This window comes from Zingiber officinale, chromosome 2B (assembly GCF_018446385.1).
Source record: "Zingiber officinale cultivar Zhangliang chromosome 2B, Zo_v1.1, whole genome shotgun sequence".
NCBI lineage: Eukaryota > Viridiplantae > Streptophyta > Magnoliopsida > Zingiberales > Zingiberaceae > Zingiber > Zingiber officinale.
In genome coordinates this window covers 80,303,835-80,320,335 of record NC_055989.1, presented here as the reverse complement: position 1 = coordinate 80,320,335, position 16,501 = coordinate 80,303,835, and the positions used below count along the sequence as shown (strand labels likewise).

Sequence of the window (16,501 nt, the reverse complement as noted above, 5' to 3'; positions counted from 1 at the left end):
TGGTTGAACTGCATTTTGTTTGACAGACTCTCTTGTATATATGACTTGTACTTCTTGAATTTCTGAGGGAGATTCCATCAAACTTTTGCTCGACCATCCATGGAGGTTCAATGCCACTTGATCAATCAATGTATAAGCTTCTTCTATACTCTTGTCCATAAAAGAACCTCCAGCTGATGAATCTAACAAGCACTTATTTGAAAAAGAAACTCCCCTATAGAATATGTGTAGAATCAGCCATTTCTCCAAACCATGATGAGGGTACTGTCTTTGTAGACTCTTGAATCTGTCCCATGCTTCAAATAATGATTCTCCATACGCCTGAGCAAAATTTATAATGCAATTCCTCATATAAATTGTTCTACTTGGAGGGAAAAAATGATTCAGAAATTGCTGCTCCAATTGTTCCCAACTTGTGATGCTTTGAGGATGGAGAGAATAAAACCAAGTCCTTGTTTTATCCTTGATACTAAAAGGAAATGCCATCAATCGAACTGCATCTGCTGATACTCCTTCACTATTCACCATATTACAAAGCTCTAGAAATGTCTCAAGGTGCAGATAAGGACTTTCTGATGCTTCTCCTCCAAATTTGTGAGCTTGTATCATGGAAATTAACTCTGGGTCTAGTTGAAAACTCTTTGCTTCAATATGAGGCTGCACAATAGGAGATAAAAATCTTGCAGAAATAGGTGCAGAAAAATCTTTTAAGGCCCTGCTTAACATGTTAGTGCTCATGGATATCTAAAAAAATTATGAGAAAAAACAAAAATGAAGAATTAAAGACAAGAAATAAAATTCTCTATGAAAAACAAGAAAGACAATGTAGAATTTATATCGTAAGAAAAAAAAATGCAGTGTTTTTTTTAATTATGTATATGGAAAACAAATTGCAATATAAAATGGAAAAACACAAACTATTCACAAGTCTAGGTAAACTAAATTGCTAATCTACTAATGTTAATGCAAACAATCCCCGGCAACAACGCCAAAAACTTGTTACGCAACCGCAAGTGTATGGTTTCATAGTCAGTAATAAAAATATCGAATCCACAGGGACTATTGATTAAGCACTAGAGATGTCGCAAGGTAGTTATCTAGACGGTCGAAAGCTGGCTTTGGCGTTTGCAAACTAACGAGGGCGATTGAAAAGGGAAAGAGAATGATGAGAGAAAGAGAAAGAACTGATCTTGGATGGAATGAGCTTCGGGAGATGGATTCTAGGATTTTGGCTTCATTGTAATACTAGGAGATACTACATAGATTGCTTAGTTTCTGCCCTCTATGTCCATGCTCTTGTAGGAAGTTACATTGGTCAATATCCCTAAGTGTCGAATAGAGACGATCCCTGTGAAATCCTGTAACGGTTAATCCCCTTGTCACGAGGGTGCCTCGGTAGATCATTGGGATACACATCTAGTAAATAACAATAAGGATAAGGGTTACCTACCTCCTCATGGAGGAATTGCCTCCCCCTTCAAGAGAATGTCCTAGACGTCCGTGAACGGGTTACCCTTGTCACTAGGGCCCCTCGAGTATACGATCTAGAGCACTTTCTTTACGAGAGCAGCAGTTCCTAAGGGATTGTTTCTCCTTTTAAGGGAACGTCTTAGACGTCCGGAAAGGGTTACCCCTGTCACTAGGGTACCTTGGTCAATATGCACAAAGGTATCCCCTTTACGGGATCAACAATCCTCCACATCAAGAAATCAAAGCATAGAAACGTAAACATGGCACACACGCAACTCATCAAGCACGAACAAGGCATCAACAGGTCATTGAATAGAAACAAGACGAATCTACATAGTTCTACATCTCTATCATATTACAAATACTTCCTAGTCCTAGAAGAGGATGTCTACTCCATTGTGGGGGAAGAACAACCCCAGAATATAAAGAAAAGCATACTTACAACCCTAGAAGGAAAGGAAGAAGAGATGCTTGATGATTCCGACGTCTTGGGGATGCTTCCTTGCTCCGGAGATGGACAGATCATGAAGAGACAGCGGTGGATGAAGCTCGACGGCTTTCCCCGAGGGGAGGGACAAAGTCCCGAACCAAAGATAATTAAAGAATAGGGTTCTTGACCCTTTTATACCTCCTCCACGCTGCCCAGGAAAACCAAGATTACAAGCGTCCGGTAAACCAGGTTTTTCACCCAATAAACCAGGTTTTCTCATGATTCACCCTGAACCAAAATTGTATCCCTTAAAATTATCTTCAATCTGATACTTGGATCGAGCCCTGGCACAAACCGAGCCTAAAGTTATGGCGGTTCGAAGTTTGGTTTGCAGTATGGGCGGAGGTCCAGTTGAACCCGCGGTTGGGAGGCACGGCCGTGCCATTTAGCACGGGCAAACAATTCTTTCTCTCTGTTAGATCTGAAGAAAAGTTGTATATCTTGAAGTCAGATACGTTTTGGTATAAAGAATAGCCCGAAACTCCAACGGAATACAAAGTTATGGTCAAATTACGATCGGTCTACAATCTGCCAAGAATTCAGCACAGCTCTGTTTTGGCGTGGCACAACCCGTGTTCTTCGTCGCACGACCGTGTGGAATCTACACAATCTCACACGGCTTCCTCTCAGATTGAGTCACATGGCCATGTGGGGTCACACGGCCGTGTCCTTCTTCGTCTCTGCCGAGGTCACACGGTCGTGGCCTTCCTCCCCTCTGGAATGTTGGCACGGCCGTGTGTTGCTTGGCCACGGTGTGATTGGCACGGTCGTGACCCTCTTGCGTTAATGGTCGATTAATGACCATTACTAGCTGAGCAGTGAAACGACTACTGTTTCACTCATTATTACTCGAAAGGTTGGTTGTTCCACTTGGGCGAATTTTGCCCCGACCGGTCCGACATTCGACGCACGTAGGTCGTGCCCGCATATGAGTCAACATGGTTCAGTGCGATCCGAGACTTGGATTTGCACCCCCTTGCACACCCACACGTGAGAGAGAGCCTCTCCCCATGCATTTGTTCACATTCTCAATGCATGTGAATCAATATAAACCAACCATCATGCCATGAAACTCCCAATGTGGGACTAAAGTCCCATTCACAATGGAGCCTCTTTCCTCTTCCACTTCTTCTCCATTCACTTATATTCAACACAGGCATCCTGCTTGATCGAACGTAGCTAACTCGCCGTCTCTTCCTCTTTGTTGTTGATCGTAGACATACTCGTTGAACATTCTCTTTGTGGACCACAGTTAAGTTGGCAATAAAAAAAGTGACTATGCTCACCTCCTGCACTTCTGTCAATTCGTCCCAAGGATAATATGGAGAAGATAAATCAGGGATACCTACTAGCCCTTCGAATAGTGATTGGTTCATGATCGAGGAGCAAGTACCAATTTTAAAAGTGAAATTTGAAAATAACACTGACCACCTTCACTTGTGTCTGAGCTTGTTTCAAGCTATGGTATAGCGGTAGAGCATTCAAGTTGTCACCTAGATACTCATGGTTCGATCCCCGCTATGATAAATTTGTAGGAATTTATCCTCCAAATGAGATGCGCAACCAAAAGATGTTGAAATTCTATGGGACTGAATCAATCACCTCTCGGACTAATTAATAAGATTAACTGAATTTATTATTTTTATTTAGAAGTTAAATTCTTCTCAATTACTTATCTCTTACCATCAAATCCGTTCAAATTAGCTTCCACCTTTTGAAAAAAAAGTTTTTCTGCTATTTTAAAAGCCAACATTCCTCGTGCTTTGTTAAAATGATGATATCATTCTTGTTTTTTAGGTCAACCTTGATGATCATGAGTTTAGCAGCATGACTGATCAATTGGACTCATACGCATCATAAACTCTTCAATAATTGAAGTAAAAAAGGTGTTTTCACTACCACATCGTCCCTCATCGTCGATCTCACAGTAAAATGAAAAGAGGTAAATCACATACAACTAGTAAGGTTATAAACTCTTCAATAAAGCTATTATATCACAAGTAGAAGTTTTTTTACTAAAAAACTAAATTAAATTGTATTTTAAGTACTGTTAAATACAATTTTAATTGAAGTTTGTACTTACAAATATTTGATGTTTTTGTCCAACCTAATTCTATTAACACAATGATATTTTAAGAGAGTTATACCATTAGTGTATTGATATGCCAATTCACTTGTTCTTGAAATTCAACCTTCTCTCATACGAGATGAATTGCCACGAAGAAGAGTGGAAGCACTTGAGCCACCAATAAGTAATCTGTTGTAATAGTTTTCATCAAATTTTGTTGGTGATTTTATTTATCGTAGATTGTTTTTTGTTGCAAGGCAAGATGAAACAAATTAGATTAAAAGAGGAAGAATGTTGTCATGATTAGACCATAAGAAAGAAGTTCCATGTTTATGCTAGATCTGAGAAAAGTAACATCTTGTAGCTAATTGTTACTATCTTGCTGTGCAAATAAAAGAGATAGTAAATATATGTTGAGGATGAAGGATCGAGACACCAAATAGTCATTGTGAACTAGCCTAAATTGGTTGATCGACAATAACTCATAGACCTATTGGGTGGTGGTTGCTCTCGACCTATTGGCTTAATACTTTTGGTGCAACCATTCATTATCAATAGCGAGCTAGCAAGCTATGGCAACATCTTATTGTGAGATCAAAGGCTCTTGATCCAATTAGGAGTTCCTTTTGTCATAATAATATATAAACGGGAAAAGCTCATACTATTTACTCATGACACCATTATAAAAAGCACCAATATTATATTACGTTTGAAGAAGAAAGATGATGCAGGAGGAGGAGATCCAAATTAGATTTTCTTTTAAATAATTATTCGCTAATTTTTATTTATTTTAATTATATTTAATTTTGTCCTAAATATTAGGAATCAAGTATTGTTAGTTAATTTATCCTACACCTTAGGGAATAAGTCTAGTTGGTTATTTTTTCGTTTAAATTTTTTTAAGGATTTTGAGAGCTATATACACCTATGCTTAGATGATGTTTAGGACAAGTTATTTTGATATTGAATCAATTATTTTCGCTTAAACCACGTTACAACTACATCTCTTTTATTCTTCTATTCCCGCTCTTATTTTTTCGAGAAGTTTTTTTTTTAAAACCTAGCTTGGGCTATTTCTTATTTCGTTATTTCTCTCTTATTTTCTTGTTAATTTCTCTGAAACATCATGCCCCAGAATAATCTATATTTTGCTCGGCGCCAGTTGGTATTAGAGCTCATTAAAATCCAATGGAGGGTCATCGTGGACATGGTCATGGTCGCAATAGGTAGGTTCTGAATGATGAAGCCTAGCACTGTGATCATAATATCCAGGATGTAATGATGATTGAGGATTTGTAGAAGCAAGTTGCGGAATTAAGCCAACGTATGGCAGCATGGGATTTTGAAGATCGTGAGATTTCTGATCATAACTCTGAGTCTACTTTTGAGAATCCATATCACCATCGTACTACGTACTAGGAACACCGTAGTCGAGAGGAACGATATGGGAACTTTGGTTTCCGAGTTGATCTTCCTAATTCTTTTGGCACATTACCAGCGGAAGGCTTCATTGATTGACTCAACTAAGTAGAGGGGATTTTCAAGTACAAGGAAGCACCTGATCACGTTAAAGTAAAATTGGTTGTTATTAAATTTAAAGGTCGAGCCTCAGCATGGTGAGAGCAGCTTCAGCGATCATGAGAGAGACAAGATAAATCTAAAATTACCGATTGGGAAAAATTGGAAAAACTTATGAGAACCCACTTTCTTCCCTTTGGCTATGCACAAACGTTCACTACAACAAAAACCCTCATAGACATCAGTTTTCCATCGGTGTCTATTACATTTTCGACCGATGTCTATGAAGCCGATGTAAAAGGTCTGCCATTTTAGACATCGGGTTAAAACCGGTCTAGTATCACTTAACGACACCGGTGTTCGAATCGGTTATTAACCGATGTAGTATCACTTAACGACACTGTTTCATCAACGGTGTAAAACCGATGTAATATTATATGTTAATAACACCAGTTTTGACAGCGGTATACGACCGATGTAATATTAGTTAATAACATCGATTTTGCAGCAGTGGAAAACCGATGTAATATCGATATTTTTCACAAATTTGATTTCCGAAACAATGAAAAACCGACAGTAACAAAAAAAAATACACAAATATTCTTCATTCAACAGTATCCATAAAATACACAAATATTCACAAATTACATAAATAATTTTCTTACAACAGTATCCATAAAATACACAAACATTCTTTTTACATCAAAAGCTAATAGATGTCAGAATCATTAAGGTAGAACATTCTTTTAACAACACATCAAGGTAGAACCGCACTTCAAATGTAATCTAACATGCATTCAGCCCACTTGAACCGCACTTCATCAATTTTAACTCTTGAGTACTTGAGATTTGTAAACTGTAAAAACACATAAATAATATATTAGTAAACCAAGACAAAAAATCATAGTTGAAAAAGTAGTAAGAGCACCAAGTAACAAGATGACTAATTTGAATGCTTAAAAAGAAACACATTCATCATTTATCTCAACCACATCATATAGTGATAGATTTATCATTCCTGGGAACTTAATATATTCCAGACCAGAAATTATTGCAACAAAGTTTTCTCATAGTTGTAATATAATTAATCAGTACTTGATGGAGGTTCAATCTTTTCATATTCAGAATATCATTCAAACATCCTGGTGTAGCAACACTAATATCAGCTCCACGATCCAACTCTCTTAACTGGGGTCCTTTTTAATTAATCAGTACTTGAGAAGTGCCAATGAACGTATTCTTGGTACTTCTTTTTGAAAATGGAAAAAAGAGATTTCCAACCTCCCATCAGAAAGCAGGAGAATTTTGAATTTAAGTAATAGCAATAAAGTTAAACTAGATAACTTGGACAACGTATGATTTGAACACATCAGAAACAATTCAAAGAAATGTCAATCAATCAAAAAAAATTAAAGAAATCAGTCACAGGACAACATCGAGACTGAGGCAAAACGATTAGCTTGCCTTTTGTGCTTCAGTCAAGGTGCGACCAAATCGAGGAGGAGCAGGCCTCTTAGTTAGTCTTTTTACATCTACCTTTGCTCCCCTGTTAGAGTGTAAAGAAATGCAACAGGGAGAATAAGAATCAGATAAAAGATAAAGAACGTATTAGGAAAAGTGCAAACATTGTGTCTACAAACTCCCTAATATTCTGAACATTTAAATGTTCCTCTCTTCAAGAAGAAAAGTACATGGATATATTACTGGATGGAAAACCCTAACAAATATTTTCACCATTTCATATTTAGGTATTTCTGCCAGACTTCACAACACGACCCCAGTAGATCATACCTGTTTGCTACAAAATAAACAGAGTCTGGCTTTGCTTGGATAGCTGTTTTGGTAAAACCCAGTTTATCAGCAGGCCACAACTCATCCCCAAAGAAGCTTCTTGTGTACAATACTTGGTCTCCAGCCCTAAGTCCTGCCTTTGCTGCATTTCCACCAGAATCTACTGCTTAGAAAATAATCAATCATGGTACATTAGTCAACCAAAAAAGATTAACCAAATGCCTATCGATATTATATCACTTGATTGGCGTTCTGTTTTATTATGTAGCATTAGAAGTGACAATAGTCTTGAATAGAATTCAATGCAAAAATAAGATTAACATATCATCATGATGAAAATGAGAGCATTATGGTAACGTCAAGCTACTGGCTAACTTGACCTAGAAATGAAATCTATGCGAGAAACAGATACAAAATTTAAACAGAAACAATCAGGGTGAAAAAAAGACATCCACTCTGCATCTTGTCGATGGAGCCAGAAGCCCCTCTCTTTGCAGTGTTGGTACTACTGTCTTTTATTTCAGGAACACATTTGTTGAAGTGAGAACTATAAACTGATTAGCTGCTTGTGAGAATGCATGGTATTTTGAGTAACATAAAAAAACTAGTTAATAGATGTTAGTGAGTCGTTTGGGATCAAAACTCTGAAACTTTTTGGACAAAAATCTGATCAACATCAAAGATACAATGTTGTCTCCTGATGAACAAATGCAAGGAATTAATCATACACTAACAAGTCAGTGTGGGCATGATTTAATAGTTCAATTAAAATAAAATCAGTACCTATTTGCTTGATCAGAAGAACTGCTTGCTGCCTCACAAGGCGGGATATTAGATCATTTATCAAATGTTACTGCACATCTACAATACCATGAAAAAGATAACAGAGCGTGACTCAGCATCCAAAAAACTTGTCAGGTTTTAACGATCTAGTATGAAAATAAAAAAAGTTCTGACTAAGTATAAAGTTATAATCACATCTTGTGGAGTTTGAAAGTATAAAGATAAATTTAACATGGACCTGATGCATCGCAACATAAGCAAAACCTTTTTGTAGGAAAACCCTACGGCCAACAAATAATTCTAGCACTTCTTCAAAGGGTGCCTGCAAGTAGACACAGGTCAGTAGAAACTAAGGAAACATTGTTGTAGTAAAAAAGAGAGTTTAGACTAAAAACAAGTAGATAAATGGTACCTTAAAAAAGAGTGTATCAGCTGCAAAAAATAATAAAAATTTGTCAAATTACTAGACATAACAGTAAAAGCTATAAATGATTGAGCAACTGGTATCTGTGTTACTTTCAAACAGAACAAAACAATTTATAATCAGTTCCCTGGAATTTGATAAGAAGATAAATTGACAAATATATATTGCATCACAAGAGTTTTAAGATGACTTATTGAAGTTCAATCTTGCCCATTACTAGTTACTAGTAGCATCACAAATGTAAATCTGGTAGGTAATGACATACAAGGTATCCAGAATATACCTATGACTCGGGGCTTTCTAGTCGGAATCGATAGCAGAAAAGAGAAGTCTCCATGGAAAGAAATCATTTCCTTAATTCATCCCTAGGAGGTGAAGGAGATAACACTCAGGAAAGATAGTGTGATATCAAAATAAAACATGACCATAAAAATCAAAACCTACATTCTACAATATGCAAGACGAAGAACGAAGTGTGAAATGATATCTTTGTTCATGACCTCTGATGGATCTTGATGCCTCATATGTGCCCTCCATAGTTCAGTTACCTAATTTTCCCAAAATAAAACATATATTTAAAAGTAAAATGAACGATCCAAACAAAATCACACGCAATACCAATTTCTCCATCTCTTCGGGCCTTTTTCCTCGGGGCAAACCATCTGAAATACCCTGCAGGACTTCATGAAAACAATCGAATATAAGTTACCAACAAAGCCAAACAGACACAGGATAGGGAAGTTGATCAAGGAAGGGGAGGTATACAACGAACCACAAATCCTAGAAATGGGAAAAGATGAGGTTTTGCAAGGTACCTCGGAGGCGATCTATGGCGTAGAGTTCAAAATCTTAATAATGGAGGACTTCGTCGAGTTCATCAAATACAAAATCCTAAGTAAACTTAATCTGTTAGAAAATGGAAGGCATAATAACCTTTTGAAACATTGGTAAACTTGAAACTCAAATTATCACTCTTCAAATATCAAACAATGTATATGTTAGTTTTTAACCTTGTCGTTCTCATATCCAATGCAGTGTGGTGACATCTCGTAGTGAAAGATAAAAAAAACAAGTATATACGAGGTTTATGAGATTTATATTCCAAACCAAGTTTCTGTTGGAATTATTTCCAACTATGAATTTATTTTAATGTGCTTTGTGGTTGTCAAATGTCATCTTTAAGACAGAATTATCAATCAAATAACAAGTGGAACACATTTTAATTAAGGGCAAGGTTTGTTCTATTTCATTCAGATTTCCCCATGAGTGGTTTAGCATTTGAACCACAAGTACTCATAACATAGATATAGGTATGCAAGACTTTGTAATAAGTCTAAAACTCAAAATTCTACATAGCACGTTTCCAGGTTAAATCCAGAATTTATACCATGCAGCTTGGCACATTACTTCAATGATAATATCTAAAGCCCAATGTGGGACTTCCAGTCAAAAGCCTAGAGAACTTTAGATCCTTAAGGGAAAAAAAGTTCAAAACCATGCCAAGCTATTAACCTGTAAATCATTAGTGGAAGCTCTTGACTGTGCTCATTACTTTTGCTACAAGAAAGTAGGAAAGGAAAATGTACATTAGCTAATCTCACATGAATGATAGTATCAACACCAAAGTTGATCCTCCACTAGAGCATCTCAGACCACATATGAGTAGCTTTTTCAATATTGAACCCTCGTGCCTTTAGAAATCTGGAAATGATAAGTCAAAGGTTCAAAAGAAAATGTGTAGCATGATAAATCATAATCTTACACTAAAATTAGATGCATTTGATAGATCATTCTGACATCCTTAAGTGTGTTCAATCCTTGAGAAGCAATAAGAGTTGATGAGTAGGTGGTTAATAGATTCCAATGAAAAACCACATGTAATTAAGTCATGATCAATTGGTCTAGATGCTTTAAGGCCTGAGTGTGAACTTGTCCAAGTAGGATTAACCAACTATTGAGAGGAATGAAAAATTATATTATGTCACACAGTCCTCCTCCTCAAGCTATAATATAAATGGTATCTATATCTAGCTTATTATGTAAATTAAACAAGATCTCACAGAAGAAAAAGATAAAATGAACTGAGACATGATAACAATGAAAATGAAAATGCCAAAACTAGCACAACAACCTTGCATTGATGATTGGTTGAGGTTTATGGCGATCTTCTTCCTTTTACTTCCCTTCAAATTTAATGAATTGTGGATTTTGAAGTTTGTGAGGATGAAATGATAATAGCCCTAGTGGGATAAGGCTTGGTTGTTGTTGTTGTTGTTGTTGTTGTTGTTGTTGTTGTTGAGGATGAAATCATAACTTGTGAGATGTTGCCAAATGAAATAAATAAATCAGGATTCCAACATCTAAGACTTAATATTGAGAGAAAATGAGCAAATGTGGAGAGACAACGACAACAAATGGTTTTCATAGACTAAAAAGAGTTTATGATAATAACCAAGAACACAATCACACTTGGACCGAATCTGGCTTCAAATGTTGTGAGCTTACTTCGAACCATATTAAATTGATTTTGTTCCTTTTACTGTGATTGTGTTATTCAACCTTAAGAGATGAAGATCCCACAACATGGACATGTGGTGGAGGTAATTCTACATTTTTAAAGCACAAGATAATATCTACATGGTCTGAGACAATAAGTTGTAGCAAGTGGTGAACAGGTGGTATTAGAGGAATGTGATCCCAACAAAGTTGTTAGATCTTAGAGTATTACATCTAGAATTTCATTCTATGTCGAGCAATCAAACATGATATCCCATGATGTGGACCATATTCCAATTAGACAACCAGGCACATGTGGCTTTATTTCCACCTTAGCCAATTGGCCAAGGACCTCTGGTTCAAGAGTCGACCTTCGACCAGGTCAACATGTCGGCATCTCATAAAGACAAATGGGTATTACTTAAAGCTCCCTGAACTCTCCCCTCCAAATGTGCAGAAGTTCCCTAAGTTATCCTTCAACTACTCAAAGCTTCTTGAGCTCTTCTCCGATTACTCAGCAGAGCCAAACAGACGCAGGATAGGGAAGTTGATCAAGGAAGGGGAGGTATACAACGAACCACAAACCCTAGAAATGGGAAAAGATGAGGTTTTGCAAGGTACCTCAGAGGCGATCTATGGCGTAGAGTTCAAAATCTTCCATCCGGACCTCGAGGGAGTATACAACGAACTACAACCCCTAGAAATGGGAAAAGATGAGGTTTTGCAAGGTACCTCGGAGGAGATTTATGGCGTAGAGTTCAAAATCTTCCAGCCGGACCTCGAGGGAGTATACAACGAACCACAAACCCTAGAAATGGGAAAAGATGAGGTTTTGCAAGGTACCTCGGAGGCGATCTATGCCGTAGAGTTCAAAATCTTCCAGCCGGACCTCGAGCGCAGGCGCGGAGCGGTAGAAAGAGAGTTTAGCCGACGTTGTCGAGGCGGCAGCATGAGTCGATTCCCTCTGTGATCGAACAATCTCCATTCCCTACGTCTCTGAATGCTCGAGCAGCTGAGGACTCGGGGGTTATTCGTGTGAGGGTTTGGCCGAATTTGTGGGAAAACTAGAAAAGGCAGAAAGCCGTGTGTTGAAATGAGGCTAAGAGATGGCTGAGAGAGATGAGGAAGGGGAAGAGGGAGATGAGGCTGAGAGAGATGGCTGGATGCCCAGCGGCGAGGAGGAAAGTGGTGGTGGAGTCGTGACGGTATACGGACGGCGCGATATAGGTTTAGGTTTGGAGGGAAGAATGAAATATTGCAAATTTTGACTAAGTATTGGTGGAAAAATTAAAATATTTTATTTTAGTTCATTAACACCGGGTTTTAAAAACCGCTGTTAAAATCGGTGTCTATTAACGAAAAAAAAGGCGCTCATAGACATCGCCTAAAAAACCGATGTCTATGAGCTAAAATCTGCGCTCATAGACACCAGTTTTTGGAAAAATCGGTGTAAAATACTCAATGACATCAGTTTTTGTTTAAAATCGTTGTTGTTCCACTGATGTCTATGAGGGTTTTTGTTGTAGTGGTTGTTTCAACGACTTTATACATTGAAAATATGATAACTAAACACATTTCTATTTTATCTAGTTTATCCCTATAAAATATAAAAAAAAACTCCTATAAAATTTAAAAAAAAATCTAGTAAATTCAATAAATTCATATAAATCTATTTCTCCCTTATTTTCACACCAATATAAATTAATTTTTCTAAATAAATTTAATTATGTCAAATTTTAATCATTTTAATCCTTATATATATTTTTGGTATATTACATAAATATTGAAGTATAGTAGTAATTAACGAAAAACAATATATAACTTTACATGATAAATTCTTCTTCTTCCTTGATATGCAACTACGTTGTTTATAATGAGAATGATTATACATTTTACATTCAATAAGTTTAATGTTTTTATTCCAAAAGATCATACAATTATTTCCTTTTCCACAAGCCTGCATGACAAATACCAAGCTCTTGGCTGACCAAGCTTGCGGCTAAGGCCGAGCTCACAATCGACCAAACTCACAAAAGGCTAAGCTCGTGGGTAGGGCTAGCTGAGGTCGTGACCGAGCTCGCTGTTGCTAAGCTCCCTAAGCTCGTGTCGAGCTCACGGCCGACCAAGCTCACAGTGAACCTGAGGTTGGCCAAGCTTGTAGCCGCAGCCGACCAAGCTCACGACAAGGACTGAGGCCACAAGCATGGTCGATCGGCCAAGCTCGTGGTCACCCTGGCCTAGGCTACACTCGTCCAAGGTTGCGCTCGGCCTCGCGATTGACGGGAGGAGAAATCAGGAGAGGGAAGAGGGTTACCATCGTGTCTGAGAGAAGATCACATGCCGGAGAGGACGACGTCGACAAATCAAAGAGAGGAGACACTGGTGAGATAGAGGAAAACTCGAGCTGGAGAAATCTTAATTTTACTAAATTAGCGATTAAAATTTAATTCTATCATTAATTTAACGATAAAATTAAATTTACTTTACTCATATAACAACGAAATTAAATATCTATAAAATTAGTAAAAAGAATTAAATTTTTATTACTAATTTAAATATATTAAAAATATTTTTATTAATAATTATCCATAGTGTGATGGTAATATATTTTTATTGTTAAATTAACGATAGAAATGCCTAAATTAAGGACGAAATTATATTTTCATCATAATTCCATTTTTAATTTTAGATATTTAAAAAAAAATAGTGAACGATGTATCACGCGTTCACTGCCAATTCAATGCGCTGTGATTCTGTGACTTGTCTCCCACGGATAAGCTTAGAAATTCGGCCCATAGTGGATAAGCACTCGATGCTGATGAAGACTCTGAGTCAGTCATCTCTCTTCCTCCCTTTATTACAGATGTTCTTCTTATCCACAAATCTGACTTCTCATAAGACATTCAACAAATTTACCTTCACCACTCGATCTTATTATATTCCTGGCGGCAGCTGAGAAGAAGGTCAACATCGAATTCACGTTTGATATGTTCTTGTATTATGTATGCATGACGTACCTATCACTCTATCTTTGCCACGTGCCCGTGCATAATCGAGAAATTAACTAACGACGTCGTCCACTGGCTTTCTTTATAGAAAGCAGATACTTCCGGCCTCTTCCTCATAGTCCATCGCCATGGCGCATGCTCTATTCTCCTTTCCCACCCACTTCCTCGCTTCGCCACGAGCCCATGCCGCATCGAGGCCCTCATTCGTCGGCTCTGCCGGAGCTGCAGCAGCAGCAGCCTCCCCGGCGTCACTCTACGAGGTCCTCGGCGTCCCCGCTAACGCCACAAACTGCGAGATCAAGGCTTCGTACCGGCGGCTGGCGCTCGAGTGCCACCCTGACGTCGGCGCACCCGCCGAAGAGTTCTTGCGCCTCCACGCCGCCTACGCTACGCTCGCCGATCCCGATAAGCGCGCCGACTACGACCGGCAGCGGATGGCGCCGGATCAACATCTCCTGCGGAGGAGGTATACGTACGAAAGCACGAGCTCGTCGATGTCGCGGGGAAACTGCCGGCGGACGTGGGAGACGGACCAGTGTTGGTAGGGGGCCGGGCGAGCTGAACCGTCGGATCAGATGGGATTCGCGATTCCTTATTAGAGTAAATAATTTTAAATATTATAAAAGAGGAAAAAAGAAGTCTCCACGCCTTTTATTGGGTTGTACTTCTTCGGGATGCGTGCTTATTAGAGCATCTAGCTTTTTTTAAATAGATGGGTTATTTTAATGATCTCTCTCATATAGATTTTGTAAATAGAGAAAAAGATAAATATAGATATATAAATTATAGACATATGATGAAATAAATTTTAATCATCAATTTTAAAAAATTAATTTTTGATTATTATATTAAAAATGATATACGTTCATAATTTGTACTACGCTCTTGGAACATAGTTGGAATTCTCAAAGAATTCATTCCTTGTCATATTTGTATCACATCAAAAATAACTAACCTTATATATTTAAAAAATCTCTCAATAACTTTTGTATAGTCCTAAATTTTTAATTATATATATTTCTCATCTCTCCTTTTTATTTTATATTATATATAATTAAATTTTTATAAAATTTAAATTCATCAATTATTAACATGTTAATAGTTTAAAAAACTATACATATTATAGTACATCAAATAAAAAATAAAAAATACAAATTAGATATAAATTATAATAATATATAAAAATAAATTTAAATACATCTATATTTGACCATATCTTTACTTAAGTTTTTCAACCATTTTCTTATATATATATATATATATATATATATATATATATATATATAATATGTTGAGCGACGCTTTGTGTGCGACCGTGAGGGACGCGCAGACGTGGTGTTACCAGCTCAATTTGGCTACAAAAAAATATGTTATTTATTCTCTCCCCTTCTGCCTTTTTTAAAACACTTCTACGTGGGAAGTTTCTCAAATTAAAATCTCCCTCGTCGCTCTCTCTCTCTCTTGCTCGCACCGTCTCCGTCATCCGTCGGACCTCGTGCCTCCTGCCAAGAAAGTTTCATCGGCGTCTTCAATCTCACAGTTACTGTGAGAACTTACCACCTCTCTCCATTTCCAATGGTAATTCGTTTCATTTTAATTTGTTATTCGCCACCGTTATAGCATGCATATATTAGAAGGATTAATTCTATAACGTGCAAGGATGATGACGTCTACAAACGGCTACAGCCTACAGCCACGTCTGCGCATTAGCTGCTACACGTTGTAGCAGCTACAAACGTGAAGCAGCCACTTGGTAAGTCAGTTTTATGGTAGATACATTTTCTAGCAGATACTACCCCTACAAATATTTAAGTTCATGTATAGCGACTTGGTAAAAAATTATTTGAAATTCTTTTTTACTGATACATCGCCTTTGCTTCACTTCTAAACGTTGCAGCAACTACTTTGCAGCAAACTGTCCTTGTAGCTGCTACAACTTGTAGCAGCTAACTTGGAATGGTAGTCGTAGAAGGAAGGAAGGATTTATGCTACGACGTACAACGCCGACGGCTGCTACAAACGCCTGCAGCCACTTGGACTTTCCTTTACTGCTAGTAGTTATAGCAACTAGTTCGACAGTTAACTACTACACTTTATAGCAACTAACTCTCCATGTAGCTGCTACAACGTGTAGCAGCTACTTCAACAGGTAACTGATATACCTTGTAGCAGCTAACTCTCCATGTAGCTGCTACAACTTGTAGCAGCTACTTCGACAAGTAACTGCTACACCTTGTAGCAGCTAACTCTTCATGTAGTTGCTACAACTTGTAGCACCCGCTTGGTAAGTTATGTTTTTACTAGCTATATTTTCTCGCAGATATTAACCCTAAAAATAATTACTAAAAAAATTATTTAAAAATATTTATGCTGCTGCAGTGCCTTTGCTTTGCTGCTACACGTTGTAGCAGCTACTTCGACTAATAACTACTACTCCTTGTAGCAACTAACTT

The 16,501-nt window shown here is 37.5% G+C and overlaps 1 protein-coding gene and 1 non-coding gene across 2 annotated transcripts; both read left to right on the top strand.

Annotated features, from left to right (window-relative positions):
* Positions 1-247: 247 nt before the first annotated feature.
* Positions 248-353, top strand: LOC122049843. The gene has a single exon (XR_006131097.1). It is a non-coding gene; the product is annotated as a small nucleolar RNA R71 (small nucleolar RNA).
* Positions 354-14,076: 13,723 nt separating this feature from the next.
* Positions 14,077-14,975, top strand: LOC122049226 (chaperone protein dnaJ 11, chloroplastic-like). Its single transcript, XM_042610641.1, has one exon. It carries the CDS (start codon positions 14,177-14,179, stop codon positions 14,591-14,593), a length of 417 nt encoding a protein of 138 aa, XP_042466575.1. The 5' UTR covers positions 14,077-14,176; the 3' UTR covers positions 14,594-14,975.
* Positions 14,976-16,501: the final 1,526 nt, after the last annotated feature.

Excerpts from the sequence above, each read along its gene's own strand:
- LOC122049226 (XM_042610641.1), top strand. The coding sequence starts at position 14,177 with ATGGCGCATGCTCTATTCTCCTTTCCCACCCACTTCCTCGCTTCGCCA.